Genomic DNA, 23476 nt, shown 5'->3' on the forward strand with positions numbered 1-23476 from the left:
CTCCGCGCACCGTCCTCCTTGCCTCCTCCCCGTCTCCGGAAAGCAGCAGCTTTGACGACGCACGTCCTACTCTGGCTTGCTGCTCCGGCCACACGACAATTGTATCGCGAATCGCATCAAAATCTTTGTACTGCTACAGTATATTTCACAGCTCCTCTCTTTTTTTTGGGGGAGGTTTCAGGCACGGCTAATTTCAAGATAATTTGTCTAGGTTTGTGCTTATTACGCGTTAACCTCTTGCTTTGGAGAAGTGGTTCCCATGTTAGGGTGTTTGGATACGAGGTGTTAAACTTTAGCAGGATCACATCGGATATTTAGATGCTAATTAGGAGGACTAAACATGAGCTAATTACAAAACTAATTGCACGGGTGAAGTCTAATTCGCGAGACGAATCTATTAAGGCTAATTAATCCATCATTAGCAAACGGTTACTGTAGCACCACATTGTCAAATCATGGACTATTAGGCTTAATAGATTCATCTCGCGAATTAGACTCCATCTGTGCAATTAGTTTTGTAATTAGATTATGTTTAATACTCCTAATTAGTATCCAAACATCCGATGTAACAGGTGCTAAAGTTTAGCACGGTGTTTCCAAACACCCCTTAGTAGTAGCAGGAGCGGCAGGGGGCGTTTTCCTTTTTTGTTTTGTTTGGAGGTGACTTTTGTTCCTCTGGACGGGAAGCACACGGGGACAGCGACCACCACCAGCACGCGCGTGGGTTGAATGTTCCTTGCCCTTCCCTGTGCGTTTGCGTGTGCATTTCGGAGGGTTTTTCACCGGGATGCAATGCAATTCGGTGGGGAGTCAACTCTCACCCCCTCAGCATTCCTCACGGTCACACCCTGATTAAACCTTTGCACGCGATATAATTCCTCGGCAGAATTTGACGATGGCTTATTCACGTTGCTGTCATGCATAATAGTAGCGTTTTCTGAACCATACCAGGTACTCCTAGTTAGTAGCCTTTTCGTCCGGAATGACTAGGCAGCCTAGCCCTAGACTTGGTTTGGACTTCTTCACAGACACGGGGAAATATCAAATATCTGGTTCAGAAAACGCTCCAAATTCCAGTGTGTTCAGATGTAACGTGAGACTCAGATGCTGCGGATTCGCCCTGAAGAATGTTAGCCCAAGCCATGGACGAGCGACCATCCACATCAAAAACCTGGGATTTGGGAAAAGAAGAGGTCAAATGGAGAAGAGGTGTGGAAAAACCGATGCGCTGCCAATCGCAAAGAGTTCGTCGACAGACGGAGATGGCACCGAAACGAAACGAGGCCTAGCAAACTACAGGCGCTCCCAACCACGACCCCCCACTAGGATCCACTGGCAGCGACAAGGCGGTCGCCATTCCCGGCCTGCCCATCCCCAACTCCTCCAGTTCAAAAAAAAAGAAGAAAAAAAAAAGAAAAACAACTCCTCCGTGCGGAGCAGAGGAATTATTAGCCAATCGAGTCAAAGCTAATCGATCGCCACCAAACTCCATCGCCGATGCTAATTTCCTCCGGAAATAAATGCGGATCGGGCCAGATCGCGGGTACAATTTTCTAGCGTTTTCCTTTATTTTTTGCAAAGAAGAAGGAAAAAAACATGCCTGCTCTACATGGGGATTATAGTTTGTCGGGGCGTCTCCATTATCATTTTGTCAGCATCGGTTCCGGCTTAACTAATTACGAGATTGCCGGCACTGGATTTAGCAGCGTGTGGTCGACGAGTCCAAATCCACGCAGTGTGGTGGGCTGGTGGCGGAGGTTAACATGGCTGGCTGGCTGGGCTTAACTTGAGGCAGCGTACAAATTACGGAGACCAATCTCCGGTCCATCCAATGGCCGAGCTACGTGTGTACAGACGCAGCACAAAAAGGCATGGAAAATGCTACTACCAGTAGTGATGGTGTTAACCCCGGCTCGGTCTACGCGTCCGTGTCCCTGTCCGACGTGGCCCTGTCGGCTGAGCTGGAAGGACAGCTCAAGCCATGACTCTCCACTAAACTTCACCGCTGGCGACGACGTAGGACGACGAGCAAAACATGTGGAGGAACTCGGTCCTGGGCGTGCGCTTTGCTCGATCCGATCTCGTGCCGTGCCGACCGGCAACAGGAGTGGGCGAGGGAGGTGGGGGAAAAAAAAAAGTAAAAAGGCGGGCAGGGGCAGCGATGATATGGTAGTACGCTAATCAAGGGACCAGACGGATTAATCAACAAACCATCCATCCAATTAATTGATTAATTAATCAATCCATCCGGCTGGATTCCTTGGATGCAGCAGTGCAGGAGCAGTAGCGCCTGGTGGTGGTGGTAGGCTAGGCGGCAGGTTAGGTCTTCACGTCAGGATACGATAAACTAAACAAATCCTGGAGGGAGGAGGAGTAATTATCGTCGCTAATGACCCGGTAATGATGACGGCGACGAGACCGGCTGCGCTGCGAGGCAACAGGAGACAGCGCCCTCCTCCTCCTCCTCGCAACCTAGGATTATCGCCGCGGCGTCCATCCATGCGCGCGCCCGCGGAGCACGTCAAAGGTGGGGGCCCGGGCGCCACACAGCCGCGGGATTAGTTTAATCCACCGCGATGAGGCAGCGGGATTAGCCGATGGGATTAGATTAATCGGCTGATCGGGGTGTGGTGGAGATGCCGAGACGATGCTGCTGCCGCTGCTGCTGTCACTGTTGCCTTTGCGATTAGTTTATTGGAAGGCCCCCGGCGACGGGAACAGGAGCGCCCCCCCGCCCCGCGTGCCGTCCGATGCCGCGACACCGCCGCGCCTGCCCCCCTCGCCCCCGGCGCGCCAACCCCGTCGCCGTCAGCCGCGGCCGGCCCGAGCCCAAAAACCCCCTCCGCCACTTTCTGTTCCTTTCACACCGCAATTATTGGCCCCTCTTTCTTCCTTTCTTTCGTCGGGACGGACATCCAAATCCTTCCATCCTGATTAAACTACTAAACCCTCGCGATGAGGTTGTTAATCTCTCTGGCTCTCTGCGCTGTTGCGTTGGTGATGGTGTGCTCGCACGCGAGCTGAGCTGCCTTTTCCTTTGGCCTCCCCACTTTATTATGCGCTAATAATATTCAGAACCAGAAAGAAAGAAGGGAAGAAAAAGCGCTGGCCACATATCATTTGTCGCCATTGCTCGCTGATAGAGTAATTTGCAGGCATAAAGCTGTGCGTGTTTATCTTCTTCTTCTTCTCTAAACACTGGGCCCCACCAGCCTAGATTAGGGGAACAGTACCATCACCAAGTTGAGGGTGGACGCCCTCGTTAATGCCCCCATTTATGCCATCAGCGTAGGTGAGCTCCGGCGCCCCCTCTTTTCGCCCCGGAAAAAGAAATCTGCGCGTACGTGTAGGACGTTGGTTGGCTGCCAGGGCAGGGACAGGGGTTTTCTATTGATTTCCGTTTAGGGGCTTCCTCTGCCTTGCCTTTTATGGGCCGCGATAAAATACTCTTGACCTTGCTTAACACTTCCAGTTCAAGCTCTGCTTTGCTTCGCCGAAAATCCAACCCCCCCTTCCTTTTTTATTTCTTGGGTACCTGCATCCATCGCTTGCCGGAATTCCACACCTGGGCGTGGAAAAGAAAACCATGGCTGAACTGACCCATCGTAGTGTGGAAAAGAGAGGCTTATCACATTAGCTGCTAGTCCATTCGTGGGATAAAAATGCAACGAAAGGGAGTGCCACTGGTCGCAAAAATAGAATGGCTAAGACCTCTCAAGTCTTCCCTGTCCATTTCCGCCACCGGAAAATATCTCGTATTTTTCATAAAAAGAGTAATATTAATGTGGACTAATAATTGGAAGTGTGACGTGTCAGTTGGACTTCAACACGTTAATTCTCTGCAGACACATTCAACAATTGCCCATCACTTTAGGATTTGCCTCCACGATCAAACAAAAAAACCAAAACAGCAGTGCAATTCCAGGAACCATTCATGTTTACTGTACTGTTAATTCCACATCTAGCCTGCTGGCATACTACTCGTAATGTTTAGCAGTAAGACACGCCATTAACGAGGCCTTCTTGCTAGTACGAGTCACGACTCACGAGTGGACCTGAAAAGCCACACGGAAATGAATGGCAGCCAGCGCTTCATGTTCGTTGCGGTGAATTTTTCGGTATCAAAAAACAACCTCGGCCATTTTTCTTATGAAAAAAGAAAACCTCGGCCATGTTCACATTTTATTCGGAGGAAAAAAAAGAAAAAGAACAGCATAGCAGGGCGGTGCAGTGCAGCAGAGAGAGAGAGGGCACTGTTGTGGCGTAGGTGTCCATTCTCCAATGAATTGCGCCCCCTATAAAGCCGTGTGCGTCCGTAGGTGTGGTGGTGAGGTGCGCGGCAGCGGCCGTCGTCAGTGCTCTGCTGCACAGCACTGCACCCACCAGCCAGCCCCCCCCCCCCCCCCCCCCCCCCCCCAACCCATCGCTCGCTGCTGCAGGCCGGTAAAAGACCAGACAGCCCCGCACACGCAAGCACAGGCCCGGACCCACCAGACGAACCGGGCCGAGCCGCCCGCCCGGACCGAACCGGTGGTCCTCGCTGAGAACGAGAAGGGCGTGAGGCGAAGGAAAGCCAACGCGGTCGGTCGGGTCACCACCGGCTCTCGGCTTTCTTTTTGTCCGAACGCCACCGCGCCTGCCTTGCACTGCCCGCCTCCCTCTCCCTCTCCCTCTCCCTCTCCCTCTCTCTCCTCTTGTTCCTATCTCTCTCTAGGATTGAGGAGGGGGCTCGTGGGTGTGTCTCTCTCTACTCCCTACAAAGAGACCACACCAAATCCCCCTACCCCATCTCCTTCCTCCCCCCCACAAAAACATTTCTCCCCCTTCGACTGCTGCTGCCGCTGCCTCCCCCTTTCCGCCTGCCTTCCCCTTTCCCTCCCCACCTCCCTCCTTCTAGGGTTTCCCCCGCCGCCGCCGCCGCCACCCGATCCGAGGCAGATGCCGCCCGCCATCATGGCGCCGCCGCCGACGCCCCAGGCACCGTCGAACTCAGGTACGCGCGCCGCTCCGGCGGCCAGATCCGGTCAGCTTCGGCGGGCTGCTGGGTTTTTCTCTCCCTTCCGCTCGCCGGCTCTCCCGGCTGGGCTACCCGTGCTCTCGTGCTCATGGGTGGCTGTGTTCCGGCAGGGGATCCGCTGTACCCGGAGCTCTGGCGCGCCTGCGCCGGCCCGCTCGTCACCGTCCCGCGCCCCGGTGACCTCGTCTTCTACTTCCCGCAGGGACACATCGAGCAGGTACCTTCTCCAGCTACAACCGCTTCCCCTGCTTCCGCTGGACCTGGTTTCCTCTGTTCCTGGCGCTGATTTTGTGCTGCTTGGGGTCTTTTCAGGTGGAGGCGTCCATGAACCAGGTCGCCGGAAACCAGATGCGACTCTACGATCTGCCCTCCAAGCTGCTCTGCCGCGTGCTCAACGTCGAGCTCAAGGTTCCTCCTCTTCCCGCTGTGCCCCCCCCCCCCAATTTTGCTGCCAATTCGCGTCTCTTTTCTCTGCGGCCAGCAATTTCAGTCTGGATGCTTACGAGCTCTCCCAATTTTAACAGGCGGAGACGGATACCGACGAGGTCTACGCACAGATCATGCTGATGCCAGAGCCCGAGGTAGTCTATTGACTCCAGAGGGTTCATTTTGGGCGTGTATTTGGGGATTTTTTTTTTCGGTATGAGCAGATGCTTACTTGCGCGCTGCTCGCTCGTGCAGCAGAACGAGGTAGCGGCTGAGAAGGCGAGTTCTGGGTCTGCCGCCACGCCGAGGCCAGCAGTCAGGTCCTTCTGCAAGACTCTCACCGCGTCCGACACCAGCACACACGGTGGCTTCTCTGTGCTGCGCCGCCACGCTGACGAGTGCCTCCCTCCCCTGGTGTGTGTTCTCCATCCCTTGTTGATTTTCTACTAATAATAGAACAGAGACGCATGTACTTCTGCTTAAGATGTCCGTCTCCGGGTGAGCTTATCTCCTTTGTTTTGTCGGCAGGATATGACCCAGTCGCCTCCCACACAGGAGCTTGTGGCGAAGGATCTGCATGGCATGGAGTGGCGCTTCCGCCACATCTTTCGTGGTAAGTTGTGTTCCTCTCTTCCCTGGGATTTATTGCATCCTTTTCACTGGTCGTCTATGCTTTGGGTTTGTTCGATCTGTTGCACCATTACTGTAATTGTCTTGTGCGATGCCGATTTGGGCAGTAATTGTAATTTATCATAGCCAAATTTTCACTATGATATATTGCATCTGTCTACTGAAAACCTTGTTTATGTACTTGATGTGGATCATTGATGGGTTTATGCAAAATCGTCAGGGCAACCTAGGAGGCATCTCCTTCAGAGTGGCTGGAGTGTGTTTGTTAGTTCTAAAAGGCTTGTTGCTGGCGACGCCTTCATTTTCCTCAGGTCTGTTGATGTTCCCTGCCCACCAAGCATGATAGCAATTTCCCAATCCAGTGCTAAGTTTCTGTTGTGCCTTCTGCAGAGGAGAAAATGGTGAACTTCGAGTTGGTGTTAGGCGGGCTATGAGGCAGCTGTCGAACATACCTTCTTCAGTCATATCTAGCCAAAGCATGCACCTCGGAGTCCTTGCAACTGCTTGGCATGCCATCAACACTAAATCCATGTTCACTGTGTACTACAAACCTAGGTATGTTGAAATGTCTGCAAAAAAAGCCGATTACATTTTTGAGACAAATATACTGATTTGTCTTGGTTATCTTGCATGAGATTGTGACCTGCAATCTGTTCTAACTAAAGATAGTGTACCCTGTGTCTGATCTCTAAATACCAATGTTAGGACGAGCCCCTCAGAGTTCATCATACCATATGATCAGTATATGGAGTCATTAAAAAACAATTATTCTATTGGGATGAGATTTAGGATGCGGTTTGAAGGTGAAGAGGCACCAGAGCAGAGGTAATTATCTTATTGGCCTTCTGTACTCGCCTTGTTTCTTGTCACCTCGTCGCAGCATTCTCTCTGGTGGTTATTTGCCGTTACTCAAAGTAATTATTGTGATATATCGTTATCTTGTCCTGTAGGTTTACTGGTACTATAGTTGGTTGTGAAAATCTTGACCCACTATGGCCTGATTCAAGTTGGAGATACTTGAAGGTAACTGCTTGTTTAATGTTTACTACTGCCATTATGATCGAAACTTTTGTGCTTATGGAGGATTGGTTTTTTTATTATTATTGTAGGTGCGTTGGGATGAGCCTTCAACTATCCCACGTCCAGAAAGGGTCTCTCCTTGGAAGATAGAGCCTGCCTCATCACCTCCTGTCAACCCCCTTCCAGTTTCTTCTAGAGTCAAGAGACCTAGACAAAATGCTCCCCAGCCTTCACCTGAATCATCTGTTCTTACAAAAGAAGGCAAGTTTGAGATCATTTCAGTTTCAAGCGTAAGGGTGATGAAAAATACAACCTTGCTAATGCTGTTCAAATTATCTGTGCAATTTGCAGGTGCATCTAAGGTTGATATTGGTTCTGCTCAAACACAACATCAAAACTCGGTCTTGCAAGGTCAAGAGCAGATGACCTTGAGAAACAACATGAATGAAAGTACCGACTCTGATGCCACTGTTCAGAAACCTATGATGTGGTCCCCATCACCCAATGGGAAAACCCACACTAGTTTTCAGCAGAGACCCTCTATGGATAATTGGATGCCATTGGGAAGGCGTGAAACTGATTTCAAGGACAACCGTTCTGCATTCAAGGATGCCCGTACATCCTCTCAATCATTTGGAGATACCCAGGGGTTCTTTATGCAAACTTTTGATGACAATCAGCACCGTCTTTCTTTCAACAATCAGTTTCAAGATCAAGGCTCAGCTCATCGCTTTGCGGACCCATACTTCTTTATGCCTCAGCAACCTTCTCTGACTGTTGAATCAAGCACAAGGACGCAAACAGCAAACAACGAGTTGCGATTCTGGAGCGATCAGAATACGGTCTATGGTAACACAACTGATCAGCAGGGTTTCAGATATGGACAGAATCCATCAAATTGGTTGAATCAGCCATTCCCCCTGGTTGAACAGCCACGAGTTGTCAGACCTCACGCAACGGTTGCTCCATTTGATTTAGAGAAGACAAGAGAAGGCAGCGGGTTTAAGATTTTTGGGTTCAAAGTTGATACCGCGAGTGCATCTCCTATTCAGTTGAGCTCTCCGATGTCTGCAATGCGGGAGCATGTGGTACAAACTCAACCATCAGCATCGGTGAATGAATTGCAACCCGTGCAAACTGAATGCTTGCCTGAGGGGTCTGTAAGCACAGCTGGAACATCAACTGAGAATGAGAAAAGCATTCAGCAAGCTACACAAAGTTCAAAAGATATTCAAAGCAAGTCCCAGGGTGCTTCAACAAGGAGTTGCACGAAGGTACGGTTGTTTTACCTGTTCATGGACATAACTTGTCTGTACTTATGTTATCCTGTCTGTGCAAATGAATAGGAATGTCCTAGCAGTTATTGGCACATTCATTTATCGAAGCAAAAGCGATTTATAGCCTTGTTTAGGTAGTGAGTATTGCTCAAGAATTGTTTAAATCCTAGGGATTTGGATCCTGAACCTCCCTTATCCAAACAGACCACTTGACTGTCCCTTAACTGAAAATTGTTCTTTTGGCTGACACTAATAAAACCAGACAGTGATTGCTTGATGTGCCTCCTAGGTTGCCTAATTTTAGGTTTGTCCATGTGATATAAGCTTCAATGGTTTTGTGGTTACATTAGTGCTGCTGATTGTTATTATTTGGGGGGAAAAAGACAGCACTTAAACGTGATCTGCTTGATGATACATAGATCCTTTCCTGTTCTGCGTGGATTTATTTTGGTGTTCATTTATGTTTTCATGATTAAATAATGGATTATTCAGTCCTGTGTAGAGTGCCTTGTTTTTACTTTTTACAGATTACAACATTGCATATTTGTAGTGCCTACATTTTTCTGGAGGTCTATCCTCTTCAATTTACGCTTCTCTTTCAACATTCTCCAGGTTCATAAGCAAGGAGTTGCACTTGGCAGATCTGTGGACCTCTCAAAGTTCAGTGACTATGATGAGCTCAAAGCAGAACTAGACAAAATGTTTGAATTTGAGGGTGAATTGGTATCTGCTAACAAGAACTGGCAGATTGTTTATACCGACAATGAGGGTGATATGATGCTTGTGGGAGATGACCCGTGGGAGTATGTCCTTATCTTAGTGCTCGCTCGATAAGTGTATGAGCTTTCATTCCAATATTGACACAGTGCATTATTTTATTGAGCAGAGAGTTCTGCAGCATAGTGCGCAAGATCTACATTTACACGAAGGAGGAGGTCCAGAAGATGAACTCAAAATCATCTGCCCCAAGAAAGGAGGAACCTCCAGCTGCTGGTGAAGTATGTGCAGCCACAAATGAGTAGGGCTTGTCTGCCTGCAGCAAGCATTTTAGATAACTAGGTAAGTCCACCAAATTGGTCCTTAGTATTTTGTTCTGTATAATTTATGGAAAATGAGTTTTTAAATAAACTAAAGAAACATCTATATGGAAAGAAAGATGGCATGTTACTAAAGCAAAGCTAAAGTTTAGGGATGGTAATTTTAATATCTGTAAATGCATTGTAATATTCAGCATGCAGTAGGCTTTCGTCACATGGTGCTGCTGTTTGCCATGATAAGCTGCACCGAAGGGGACTAATCTTCCTGCTATCGCTTTTTGGCATGTGTATGTAGGTTGTGTGAAGGAAGCTGACGATGCATGAAGAGGAACTTGCATTGTGCCGGGTCCCAGCCAAGTAACACCTCAAATCTTTTGCTTGTCTGTTGCAGCCCATCCCATCCCATCCGTCTGGGTTTAGTAGGGAAGTGTAGACCTGTCAATTTACTTCTCCGCGGTTTGCTCTTGGCAGAAAGTTGAAGGGCCGAGGTTCTTATTGTTATTTTTATTGCTGATTTGCCTCTCTCACCCTTTTGGATGTAAATATTTATCTACCCAGTCCAGTAGTAGCAAGCAGTAGCAGTACCTTTGTATTAACCAGCTATTCGCGGCTTTTTAATCCCTGTAAGCTAGCTCTGTAGCGTGAGATAAATGACAAACACTGGTATATGTATGTCTGATCTTCTCACTGAATGTATTATAGTAAGAGAGTTAATAGAGGACCCCAGGCACCTCCCCTTGCTGCCCTCAGATGCTTTATTGGTGTAAACAAATTCATGTCGCTTGCAATCCCTGTGATGGCGACGGTGACCTAAAGGCAAGGCACACCCTCTATTTTTGTCATGCATGATTGGCGATGGTAATGCCGGAGCGAGCGGCAATTGTCTGGCGGGGCCCTTCTCCTTATCTCCTCCCTGCCGGGTGATGCAACGCGATTGCGCAGAGCAAGGCAAGTCGAGCTGGGACTCTTGAGTTGTGGACACGAATCCTTGTCCGCTTTTGGTGTGTTTTGGTAATGAGGGAGACCACGGAAGCGTTGGTGGTGCCGAGCAATTCCAGGGAAAGTGAGCCGGGACATCCAACCAACCAACCTACGGAAGGGTGTGGTTGACGGACGCTGATCCTGCCTGCCTGCCTCCCCCCGTGCTGCGCCGTTGGCCCCTTGCCTCCCCTCCCCGTGGAAAAAAACAGCGTGCGGCGAGGCAGGTGGGCACTGGGCAGGTCGTGAAAGGCCAAGTGTATTTCTTTCCTTCCCCACTTGGCGCCATCAGTATCTTGTTTGACCCGTCCACGTAGTTGCTTCCCCGGCTTGCAATTACAGTGGCAGTTGCGCTGGCTCGGACTCGAAGGAAGCGTGCGTGCACCGGCGCCGCCTCGGCCGGTCAACATGGTTTTGCCTCCGATCCGGCGAGGACACCGGAACACGAGCGTACACAGCCGTGTAAAGTGACCTCGCTTTTGCGATGTGCGCGAGGCCGGATGGGGTCGAAACGTGGCGAGGCGATGAGATTCGCTGCACCCGGTCTCGTGCGCTGCCTGCCTCCTGCCTCCATCTCCATGGGTCCGGCGCGGGAACGTGCCAATCCTTCCTACGAGCGCCGGTCAGTCACTGCTGCGGCGGCCGCTGTCGTGGCTGTCGTGGCACCGCCTGCTCCCACCATGGCCTACCACGGATGCAGCAGCAGTGGAGTGCGCCACGCCCAAGCCGGGTCGAAGCTTTGACTAGGTGCTGGACCCCGGCCGGTCGAATTTCCTTTTCCTTTTTTTTGGCAAAAAAAGAAGGAATTAAAGACGTCGATCTCGATCCTCATCTACGAGCAGTTTGACTGGATCTGGACACGGCGGGTGACGACGGGGCGGCGATCTGGTAGGGTTCGCGCTCGGTTCTCCCTGTCGAGGACGCAGGGGGAATCATCATGGCCTCGCGTACCGGCGCTACTGCCCCCCCGGCGGCCCGGCCAGCCTCCGCCTGCGTTCTGCCTGTTGCAGCAGCAGGCAGCAGAGGTCAGATTGCACTGAAGCGAGATGCAGTAGCAGCAGTACAACGGGATGACGAAACTGACATGCCGGGCCCACCGTGCAGTCGAGGGCCCCACTCCGAGGCGCATTTATACCGTATTCATTACGCCGTGGGCTGCTGTGCTACTGACCTGCTGAGTGCTGACTACTGTAGTAGCGTCGTCCTCAGCGGCTGGGACTACTTCAAACTGCAGCGGCAGCTATCACTGACTAGTTTGGGCGGTTGGATGGATCCGCGTCGTCGTTTGGTACAGCAGCAGTGCAGAGGCAAGCGAGCCCAGCAGCCCAGCCCACCAAGAGAGAGGCAGGTGGGGCCGCCGCGCGCTGCACCGCACCGGGCTGGGGCCCAACCAATGACGCGGACGGGAAATGGATCTTGGCAGGCCGCAGGCCAGTCCAAGCGCGTGGCGACAAGGCCGGCTTTACTCGTGGCCGCAGCGCCTGGGCCCCAGCCTCCGCCTACCTCAGCACGCCCACGCCTCGTCGTCGTCTCTGACAGTCTGACCTCGTTTTTCTCACGCTACGGGGCTGTTTGATAAAGGTGTTAGACTTTAATCTTATCACGTTCGGATAGTAATTAGAACTAAACACGAACTAATTATAAAACTAATTGTAGAACCTCTAAACTAATTCACGAGATGAATCTATCAAGCCTACTTAATCCATCATTAGCAAATGATTACTGTAGTATCACATTGTCAAATTGTGAACTAATTAAGTCTAATGGATTCATCTCACGAATTAGCCTCTATCTGTGTAATTAATTTTATAATTAGACTATGTTTAGGGGCCGTTTGGTTCCCGAGGCTAAACTTTAGCCCCTATCACATCGAATGTTTAGATATTAGGAGTATTAAATATAGACTATTTACAAAATCCATTACACAGATGGAGGCTAAACATCGAGACGAATCTATTAAGCCTAATTAGTCCATGATTTGACCAGTGCTGCTACGGTAACCATTTGCTAATGATGGATTAATTAGGCTTAATAGATTTGTCTCGCCGTTTAGCCTCCATCTGTGTAATTAATTTTATAATTAACTCATATTTAGTTCTGCTAATTAGCCTTCGAATATTCGATGTGACACAGACTAAACTTTAGCTCCAGGAACCGAATACCCTCTTAATACTCCCCTCTTAATCCTCTTAGTTTGTAAACATCCGATGTGATTTAGCCTCCTCAGCCGAACACCCCTTGCGTCGACGTCGGAGCAGCAGAAATGGTGTGCTCGGACTCGCCCGGTCTTCGTCTTCCCGTATGGTCTGAGTATGCAGGCCGGGCGCGGGCACCGACGCTTCCGTTGAAAAACACACCAGCATTGGGTTTACCGATCGACGCTGTAGCGAAGTGAATGCTCGTAGTAGCTACTCCGGCCAGCTCCGGCCGGCCCGCCGCCGCGTCCTGGGGAGACGCCGACGGGGAACGTCCAGGAACCCGTGTCAGCGCTGCATCTTTGACGTGGTTGCACTGCACGCAGGAGACGACCAGACCGGCAGTCGTTTTCGTGGAACACGCAAAACAACACGACCCCTCCAACTGTCAAGACACCGTGTTTACTCTCGCTGGTGGTGTCGTCCTCTGGTCTACAGACTACAGGTCTAGTACGCGCACGTACGTGTGATCACAGCTGGCACAGTAGCACTCTTGTAGACTGTAGACCTGTAGTAGCGAACCCAGCCACAGCTTGACCGGATCATACTCGCTCTCGCGCGTACTTGCATAGTTCATACATGCTCCACATCCTTGCCATTATAGCGAAGCCATGGCGAGTACACACTGTGTTCATTGATGTGTGCACAACTGTGCATTCAAATGCTGTTCAACTGCTCATTGTTATCTCTCTCAAAAACATCCATTCAGTGTTCATGCACAAGCGGTGTTCGTTGTGTTCACCCGAGTTGGGAACAATAAAAAGCCATGTCTTTTTTCAGCCATTCAGTGGGAAGCAGACTGACAAATTAAATACACAATGCTGTTCACGCAAAGCGGATTAAGCCACTGATGATGGAGATAGATGACAAGGTGGAGCTGATGCTGGATAACATGCTGGAGACGGCGACCTGTATCGGTCAACCCACCAGCAGGTTCTCCGTTTCAACTTGTGTGAGAACATCCTCGTCCTCGAAGAATGCCTGATGGAGGGCTTTGATGCAGGCCTTCGCCTCGCTGTCATGAACTATCAGCGACATGTTAACCTGCGCAGGATGAAGGCATGGGTAACGTTGGAGCCAGATCATGCATACATGAGGCACTCAGTTTGGTTTGCTATGATAACTCTGGGTACAGCGAATTAGTACCTTGGATGCCCCTTGTGAGATCATCTGAATATTGACACCGCATTTCCTCAGCACCTGGAAGGTCTGAAGATTTATAAGATGGTTAGCGTGTGGTTCGCATATCAAAAGAGCAAAGACAGGAAAATCTAGAAACATTTCTGTTCAAAATGTGCAAAGTACTGTACCTTTTCTAGTATAAGAGATGATCGTTTCACGTTTCCGATGAGCGAAATTATTGCCCTCTGCTGAAGTAGATGAACAATTGCTATTTTCTCAAGCTCTTCGACTACATTGTCAAGTTCCTACAAGATTGGTAACAATATTGAAGCACAGAGAATTAGTAACAGATATAGTGTCAAACTCATGTACTTCTACTTGCTAATTTTCCTTATGACCGAATGAAATTCAGTAAGAGTACAACTAGTTGTCATTAGGCATTCAGATAGAAGCACTTGCCTGCTGAATAAGTTCCCTACTCCAGATCTTTGATGGATCAAGTGACACAGAAATGCTAACTTCACTAGTGGCAACACAATCCACAGATATGCCTAGATCTTCAAATATAGAAAATACCTGCTCAAGCTCATACATACAGAGATAAGAATACAATGAAATATAAGTAAACAAAATGGCTCAGTGGTCAACGTACCCTTGCCAGAAAACCAAACTGACCAAGCATCCGAGTGCTCACTATGTCCAACATAGTGACATTTGACTTCAGCACTATACTAGTAAGTACAACCTAATAGTGAAAAAGAGGGGGGGCAAAATCAATGCCACGAGAGCCAAAACACATGTTGTGAGAATACACCTTGAATATTCTGACACACACCTTATCCATCTCTCTTTGTTTAGTGATAAGGGTGCCTGGAGCTTTAGGGTTGTATGAATTCTTAACCCTAACTGGTATATCACCTTCTCTAGCAGGTCTCATTGATTGTGGATGCAAAACCTGCATTGGAGCGGAACAATCCATTGTAATGAATCTAAGTTATATTGAGTAAAGGAGTATCTAAGGCTGACATCGTGAGCTTCATCTACAATTCATTATGATTACAAATGCAAATGCCCACCAACACACCATATTTCGGATAAACAACAGAGGGCATTCAGTTTATCTTCTGAACTCTTAATAATGCACTAAAGAGTGTAGGTATAAAATGCGTTTGGCAGTGTTTGCTTTTTCAAAAGCATGCAACTGAACGATGTATTTATTCATTGTGTTGAGAAGGATGTTACATATAATACATAAAGTCCTGAAAAACTGCAACGAACATGAATTATCTTGTGCCTACCATCATTGTAATCTAGTTAAGAATACTCTTCTTGAACAATCTTAGACACTCAAAATATTTTTTTAGAAAGAATCAGTAGTGCTCAAAATGAATTATCAATTGCCATTGCCAGGTATAATCACAATTCCACTTTAGAATCTTCTTTAACAATCTTAGATACATAAACATTTCTTGGAAAAAAAAGTTTCTGATCTTCGCTCAAAATGAATGCATACCTGGGCACCAAAATAAGCAAGTTCTGTAGCCTCTTCAAATGTTAAGTACGGAACAGTCTTTGCATGTGGGTAGATATTTGGATCACAAGTGAGTACACCATCAACATCCTTCCATACCTATCATAGGCACAGTCTGCTTTCAGACCAAACATGCAGTGAATGGGGATAAGCAACAATTTTCTTGAAAGTACATGCTAGCTTAATTATTAGCATGAATCAAATGTTGGCTCAACATTTTGTCGTTAGAAAGAAAAATATGGTTTATTTGATATCTATTCAGACTTAACATAGACCTGAATTTCTCTCAGTCCCAAGGCTTTACCAATGGTTGTAGCAGTCAAGTCACTACCACCTCGGCCTAAAGTAGTAACAGCTCCTGATTTCCAGCCCTGCAAGTGCAAGTGATGGAAGTTGTGATAGATAATAAGTTGCTTCGTTAATGAATAGATTGTTCGTGATGAGATACCTTCCCAAGGAATCCAGTTACTACGGGTATTGCTGGATCCCGTATCCAGTCTCCATGAAGTCTCTTAGCAACAGCAGGATAAGTTGCTTCCAAGACATCAGCGTTACCGAAATCGTCTGTTGTTATGAAACCAATATCAAATGCGTCATACTGCACAAGAGTTTGAAAATAGAATTAGCCAACATGAGTTTACATCAGGGCATAACGCTGAAGAAGTTGGATACATATGGATATACATAGGGGATTTTCAGCCTGTCTGGTTAAATTTATGGGTCCCTGTATCAAAGTGAGACATCTGAGAAAGGAAAATCAAGCAACAACCTATCTTCAAATTACAATGTTCAGTTCAGATTGTAATCAAGCACTTGATTGTATGTTTATGGCAATTCCGAATCAGTCACACAAGTGTACATTTCCAGCAACAATGAAGCATAGTCCCAAGCAGGTTGGGCTAGTCTAGAGATTTAAACCAACAAGTTTACATTTCTAAATATCATAAAAATAATCAAAGAATCTTTTCCACCAATGAAAGAAATCAATGAACGAATCAGTATTGAAATGTGAAATTTCTGCAGAATACTAGTGGAATGCAACTAACAAAATGAGCTGAGACTTGAGAACATGAAATGATTAAGCAGTAAAAGATTCAGTGACTAATCAAATTTTCAGGGCATCCCACAATAGGAGAGGAATATTACAACAAATTCATGAAGGTTGGTGCACTCGTAACCTGAGAAGAACACTGATTTAAGGTGATTGAAGGAAATGTCAAGCAGTACCTGCCGTGCTTTGACACCAATTTTGTTCAAATAAGCAGCAAAGATCCGTGTGGACATGCATTCTCCAAATGAAACAAGGTAGTCTCTGGTTCGAAGTGTCAGCTCTTTCATCATTGCGATACCTTTCAAGAGTTGCTCCAGTTCATCCAGCATGTCTAGAAGTTCAGAGTGCAGCAAAAGGTAATTTTGTTATGTAAAGGTCAGAAAATCCAGAAGAAAAGGTTATTAATGTTGTAACCTTTACCATGTATTTCGGATCTTGGCAGTCCAAGTTCATCAACAGTTCTGGATTGACAGTAAACAGACTAACATCAATTGAAATTGTTGCAAGTATTCCAATAGTAAACCGTCCGAAAAGTAAGCATACTTAATATGCAGGTCTTTGATTGTGTTCCACTCTTCGATTTCAGAAACATGGATCACTCCACAACCCACTGCCTTCTCTCCAGCCTAAAAAAAACGCATATACTGCACTTGAGTGTATCCATTAAACAATGCCCAAAATGTCCTAGGAGTAGTTAACCCTGTTCTCGAGGATCTATGCAACAATGCAAGAGTCAATCCTGTATAAAGGTTCAGTATAGTTAACTGTACCTTTGTTTATAGTTATTGTTGATGGGCAAAGAGACTATTTAGCATCTACAAAGGCCTACAGATCCATTATTAGTCGCAAGGAAAATAATCACTGATAAAGATGAAAACTTTACTTTAGGTGATTGATGAAGATTCTTCTTGATGCATTCAACCAGTGAATTATGCAGCCAAAGGGAATATTAAACTTTTGGTAAAGCAAAGAAAGATTGCAGAGCTAGAGCCTAATGTGGAATCAATCAAAAGCAGGGAGATGCGATCAGTACGAGGAGCAGGAGGTTGGTGGTTTTCCCCATTGCAGAGAGGACGACGACGGGGCGCTCCTCGGGGAACGCCAGGATGAGGTCGGCAACCTCCTCCATCCTCGCGGCCGACGACACCGAGGATCCCCCGAACTTCATCACCACGCTCAACTGATCCCCCAATTCCGCCCCGGGCCCTCCAAGGACGGGAGCCCCGAGGACGCTGTCCCCGCTGCCAAACTTGGCCCGACGGCGGGTGGAGTCGGCAACCACCATTGACAATCCTCGGGCACCGAGGGGCCCGGTTCGATTACCGAAGCGCGCCAATCCTCGGACATGCCCGGCGCTCGCCGGAGGTGCCGACGGAGCGAGGCGGCGCGGCGCTGCTGCCGATCGCACTGAGGTCGCCATTTCTTAGCACCTTCTATACACTGCCAGGCTGTCAGCAGCCGAGATTAGGGACCCCCGCGAGAAGGCGGGTTTTTGTGTTTACGTGTTAAGGCCATCAAGACGGAAACCGAGTCGTAAGCTATGGAATCCATTTCTGGACTATTTCAGGACCATATAGGAACTTAAGAAATTACAATAGATAAGTTTTTATTTTTATAAAAAGTTCAAATAGTTGTGATGGTGGTGTTAATGGGGTGTCGCTAGTACAGTAGCGTCATGCCGACGTGTAGTGCAAGTGCAAGATAACAAAAGAAAAATAGTAAAAGGAAGGGGATGATCGGGTAAAATGTGGTACGTATATGGATAACTCAAGTATTACTCACCTATATAGATTTTTAGAGATAAATATGTCATACCTTGTATCATATTTCAAAAACGAGAAAATTGCTAGTTTAGGGAAAGTACATTTATGTTATCTAATATACGGTTTCATATATTGACATGTAATTTTGAGGTGACTTATATTTAACAAACAACCCATACAATGGATTGTCTTCTAAGTTGTCTGATAAAACTATATAATTTCTTGATTTGTGCATACGAGTAAAGAAATATTATAAGTTGCATGGCAACAACTACTTGTACAATAGTGAAGTTGTCTTGTGGTCCTGAAATTTAGCTTATGAGGTAGTTGTTTCGCGAAACAACGACCTCTTTCTCCCACCTTGCTCTTTCTCCTCCACACCAATTGCATGAGACGAACTATGAGATCGCTTATGTGTAACAATGTACTTGCTTGAAGAAAATAATCAATCTTTGTATAGACAAAGTGACACCCCAACAATATCCATAAAAAGTTTCTCTTCTGCTGGACTGGAGTTTTGATTTTGGCCAGTTTCATATCTCGAGCGTTGATCTGCGATCACAGAGGTCAAACTACATGTTATATCAGACATTTTAATGGGAATATTGATTATCACACCTAACCCCGCTAGATTGGACAAATGTGTTTAAAGTTAGAGCCGTTAGCCCTGCAGCTGCACTGCAGATCTCGCAGTGGTCTAGGAGGGACATGGCTCAAGGCAAGAACTGCATCCTGCAGGTAGGAGGCAGGCAGGGATCACGGAATCAGAGCAGTGACGCAACCAATCCCATTCCCAACAAATCCTTCACTATTTATCAGCTATCAGCCGATTCATCTAGTAGCCTCACACTCCCAGTCTTCACATGGGGCAGGATTCATTCAACAGGCAGGCTTCACTGACTGCAAAACAGTTAGCATAAATACTACCAAGAACCCAGAGGATTCAATTCATTTGGATCAAGGACCATATCCCAGCTTGCCTGCCACACTGCCAGTGACAATCATTGCTGGAGTCTATGTGCATCATCTCTGACCGACATGGCACTGAATCTGATTATATCTCATCACCATTCACCAGATTGTTTAACACACGACATAGATTCTATTACATCACAGTACCAAAGAGAAAATTCGACATTAAACGAAAGAGAATCCATAGTTACATCATCACTTCATATCCCTAGATGGCGAGCATCATCTCATCTCTTGACCAAGAAACCGATGAACAGCACAGCTTAACTTCCGAATCGAAGCACTTTGTTTTCAGACCAGCTACATTGCGTTTTGAAGACCAGCAGTGTGCAGCAGCACCGCCTTAATTTCTTCAGGCACGAGTCCAGGACCATCCCCGCATTGCTGGAGCAGACAACAGAGATATGAAGAGGGCGAGTAACGTTGGGTTTGGTTGAATTGAATCCATAAGAAGCAGAAATGGTTATGATGTGGTGAGCACAGACCTCAGCTCGGAAGACATCCATTGCAAACCCATTGAAGCAGCTGATGACTGCCTGCTCGATGTCGAGACCCAGGCCGTCCAGAGCTGTCATTGTGGACAGCAGGATGCCTGGCCTACGCGCGCAGAACATGTGGATATTGACTGCATGCCCTTCCCTCATCCTGACTTCAACCTGAGGCCAACAAGATTGGTGTATCTCATTCAGTATCATGCACAATTCTCAAAAAAGAAGTAAAGGATGAAGAACCTGCACAAATAACGTACTGGTACTAATATGAACTGTAAAACATTCAGTATATGAATGTTGAGCATAAAACAGACTTAGGTTGTGACTCCCAACTTAGAATTAGTTCATAATCAAACTAACCGTGGCTTGCTGCCCATTAGGGCTAGGGAATGCGGCTGGGCAAAGCTCCTCTTTGACATGTCCAGGAAATGTTTGCAATGTGGGCGTCGACGGATGGAAGCTAGCTGATGTTGGCCCAACAACCGAAGAGCTTGGAGCAGACTCAATTTCATTGTGAAGATCGTTGATCCTCTGCAGGAGTTCCTTCAAATACTCAATTGCATCACCAAGGATGGAAGCCCTATCCATCTGTCACATGAGAAGAAAACTGTTGATGAGCTAATCAACTACTATATCGTTAAACATGAATGAGCTGTCCTGCTGCATTAAAAATGTGTTACTTGTAAATGGCGTTGCATTGATACACTGCAACTTGTCATGTATCTTAATAGTTGTACTTGAAGTCTTCTTTTATTGTTCAAAACAATCTTGATCATTGGGATGAACTAGAAAAATAAGTTGATTACAATCAAACATGTACCATCATGGTTAAATTTCCAAGTGCACATATTGTTTAGGATAAAACAGCAATACGTAGAAAAAAGCCTGCAAAACCGAGAATCATCATTAACAGAAATCAGAAAGAAAGAAAAACAAACAATTCATTATCTCACAAGCTATGGGTTGATGGATCGCTTTCAGTGACATGTCGTGCATGGGACTGTGTTAACCTTGCATCAATGAATCTGGGCATGTCTCAGAACTGAAGGCCCCAATAAGTAAGAATTAAACAATACGGGAAAACATTTCAAGTACGTAACTGAAATTACCATGGGTGGACAGTAAACCAATCATCAAGGAAATGAAAAGTAACAGTAATTCCATTTGGTGCTCAAAATTACATGATAAAAATTTACAGTCTAACATAAGGAGTAATCAAAAGCATACATATATACTTCTGTATATGATTTACCATGAAAGAAAGAAGACCGCTTTCAACGTATGAAGGCGCTATCCGCTGCTAGCTAAAGCAATGAACATAGGCACATATAGCTACTAGGCGTGCCATAGATCTACCAAAGAGAGTAGCTTTTGGATCTAAACATAGACAATTCAAGAATTCATCGCCAAAATTCACACATAGTAAAGTGACATGATCGTAATAAAATCCTACCATAATGCTAGAACACCACCATTATCACAAACATCAGTGTAAGGATAAACTAAAACATGCAGCACAGATGGGAAGCGATAGATACAAGAGACGAATATGGAGAGGCCACGGTGGATCACCTTGCTGATCTTGGGCACCACCGAGCGCAGCATGTAGAGGCGGTCATTGAGCTTCTTCCGGCGGCGGCGCTCCGCCATGAGGTTCTTGGCCGGCAGCCCCTTCTTGTTCTTGCCCCTCCCGCTGCCGCCGCCACCGCCACCTCCACCCGTGGCCGCGCCCGCAGCATTCTCCATGGAGGCTGAGATGGCCATGGATGACGCGTCGACGCTGTGCTCGATCTCCTCGTCGTCGTCCCAGTCCATCCCGCCGTGGACGAAGGCCGGGGCCGCCGCCGGCGCCAAGAACCCACCTTTCTGCACCTGCTGGTGCTCCGCCTGCGCCGGCGGGGGCGCGGCGAGGAACTGCCCGGCGTCGTCGAAGGGGTTGTTGGAGGTGAAGTCGTGGAAGGCAGGCAGCGCGGAGCCGCCGCCACCGCCGGGGGTGGAGGAGGAGGGCGGGGCGAAGGCGCCGTGGAGGTCGAAGAGCGCCGCGGGGTCCATGGAGAGGAGCAGCGAGGCGGGCGTCGGCGTGGAGAGGGCGTCCCTGGGGAAGGGGAAGAGCGGGAAGGAGCCGGAGGCCATCCCGTCCGACGAGAGGTAGGCCCAGTCCCCGGCCGCCCCTCCCCCTCCCTCGATCTCGTCCAGCTTCCCCGGCGCCGAGTTGTCCATGGCTACCGCCACGCCCCTCCTCCGCTCCTTGTCGATCGGTCTCCTCACTAATTATCCTTCTCTTCTGCGGCTCAGTAGTGGCAACTCTCTCTCTCTTCTCTCCGCCCAGAGCGCCGAAGCCTTGGTTGCCCTCTTATAGGGGGAGGAGAGAGAGGGATGTAGAGAGAGAAAGGAGTTAGAGACTAGAGAGAGAGAGCCGTTTTCTTTTTTAGAGAGTGAGGAGAGAAGAAGAGAGACGTTTGTGTGCAAGCCTTGCTTCGTTCACCCATGCAAGGTCCATTTGTTTGGTTGCTGCATGGCTCTTGTGTCACGTTACAAAATTACAAATCTTGGCACAATTTTGTTCCCTTCTCACCACCTTTCAAAAAAGCCAGCCGGATCAAATTACCTCCAATCCAAGAAGAAAAAGCTTAATAGAATTTCTTGGAACGAACACCACAATTCACAGTTTGGTGGCTAGGATGTAATGACGTGCCATGCCAATGTTGCAACAAAAACCGTTGCAGCGACTAGTTGCCGATCGATGTGATTTGGACTCGGTAGTGATGTGGAATCCATGGATGATTTACCAAAGCTGACAATATGGATCAAAGCAAAACAAAGTTTGCAGCTTGGAAGGAAGGAAGCGTTCAGCTTGGAAGGAAGGAAGCGTTCGGCGGCCGCCAGACGACATGTGTAGGGTCGGTCAGGCGTCACTGTCGGTTTCCACTAGTTTCTTTGGCAGTACCATTGTAGTCTGCATGCCAAAAGGCTGCTCTGATCTGTTGCTCGGCTTTGGAGGGTTCTGCCAAAATGCCACTACCGGGTCGCTTAAGTGAATCGATCCGGTTTATTTTTGATAGAAATGAACTTTTTTCAAGTTTCAATACTCTCATCTCTGTCACAGAATGGTGTACCGCATTTAGAACTTTGAAAGATCATGTGTCAGGGTGAGTTTGTTATGTTCCTCCTATATTCAATCTCTAGAACATGATTTTATGGGTTTAGACCTAAATATCTAACGTCTAATTTTTCCCCTCCCACTGATTTCTTTTGCTGGACCATAGACAATGTGGCCTTGCCCTCCTCCTCCAGTCTTCCTCCACTCACCTTCACATTCTTATCATCTCGAACGCATTGGTAGCTCAAGCGACAAAGTGACCCTTACAAGAGGAGACTTATTGTACATCTGTAAATCGTGGACCTATTAATGCTATCTCGTAAACTAGTTATTTATTGTCATATTTGTTGCAGTTACATCATGTTGCAAACGCTTCAAAAAGCGATATATCTGAAGATGGATTGCCGAGCTGTATAGATCGAAAACCGTTGACCTACGTAGATAGCGTAAATAACGGACCTACAAGTGCGTGTTGGTATCGTAAAATCCGACATAATAAACAATCAACCAATAGGAATCTACATTTTGCAGTTGCCTCCGCAAATTATGCGGGCACGTGCGGTTTGCACTGATGTTGCTTGGATCATCCAACTCATATTTTTCACTTACTATATGCTTCCCACATGCCACGCGTGTATGCACGCATATTCAATTTCTCATGCCCTTGATTTGCTAAACTTTCTAGTCATACAGATGCTTATATGCTTATATGCACGCACACATATTCACCGTCACGTGTATTATATTCTTAGTATCTAGTTTCTTTTATAAGATATATTTTTGCATGTAGCTTCTATGTTGCGCGTTTAATTGTACAAGATTTGCTTCACACATGCGCTTGTGTCACGCCACATAGTTTTGTTCCC

General features: G+C 47.4%; 3 protein-coding genes across 4 annotated transcripts; 1 reads left to right on the forward strand and 2 right to left on the reverse strand.

The window, feature by feature from the left end:
* The first annotated feature begins 4782 nt into the window (after positions 1–4782).
* On the forward strand, positions 4783–10156 carry LOC117856795 (auxin response factor 4). 2 transcript variants are annotated; one of them, XM_034739185.2, is made up of 15 exons: positions 4783–4993; positions 5128–5234; positions 5330–5425; positions 5542–5598; positions 5699–5857; positions 5972–6056; positions 6294–6384; positions 6464–6628; positions 6779–6898; positions 7024–7096; positions 7183–7354; positions 7445–8367; positions 8983–9173; positions 9257–9429; positions 9703–10156. In XM_034739185.2, the coding sequence occupies exons 1-14, from the start codon at positions 4939–4941 to the stop codon at positions 9390–9392; spliced, it is 2430 nt and encodes an 809-aa protein (XP_034595076.1). In that variant the 5' UTR covers positions 4783–4938; the 3' UTR covers positions 9393–9429; positions 9703–10156. The 2 variants fall into 2 exon arrangements, with proteins under 2 accessions (XP_034595076.1, XP_034595077.1); XM_034739186.2 differs by having other exon boundaries at positions 5702–5857.
* A 3058-nt stretch (positions 10157–13214) lies between these two features.
* Positions 13215–17750, reverse strand: LOC117857467 (aspartokinase 1, chloroplastic). The gene is made up of 13 exons (XM_034740128.2): positions 17318–17750; positions 16828–16910; positions 16705–16745; positions 16461–16615; positions 15682–15831; positions 15509–15604; positions 15216–15332; positions 14538–14657; positions 14355–14447; positions 14162–14278; positions 13891–14007; positions 13727–13789; positions 13215–13624 (listed from the first exon to the last, which is right to left on the reverse strand). Exons 1-13 carry the CDS (start codon positions 17702–17704, stop codon positions 13499–13501), a joined length of 1665 nt encoding a protein of 554 aa, XP_034596019.1. The 5' UTR covers positions 17705–17750; the 3' UTR covers positions 13215–13498.
* Positions 17751–19092: 1342 nt separating this feature from the next.
* Positions 19093–21877, reverse strand: LOC117857468 (transcription factor ICE1). The gene is made up of 4 exons (XM_034740129.2): positions 21083–21877; positions 19871–20098; positions 19505–19675; positions 19093–19403 (listed from the first exon to the last, which is right to left on the reverse strand). Exons 1-4 carry the CDS (start codon positions 21728–21730, stop codon positions 19320–19322), a joined length of 1131 nt encoding a protein of 376 aa, XP_034596020.1. The 5' UTR covers positions 21731–21877; the 3' UTR covers positions 19093–19319.
* Positions 21878–23476: the final 1599 nt, after the last annotated feature.

This window comes from Setaria viridis, chromosome 5, assembly GCF_005286985.2.
Source record: "Setaria viridis chromosome 5, Setaria_viridis_v4.0, whole genome shotgun sequence".
In the NCBI taxonomy this organism is placed as follows: domain Eukaryota; kingdom Viridiplantae; phylum Streptophyta; class Magnoliopsida; order Poales; family Poaceae; genus Setaria; species Setaria viridis.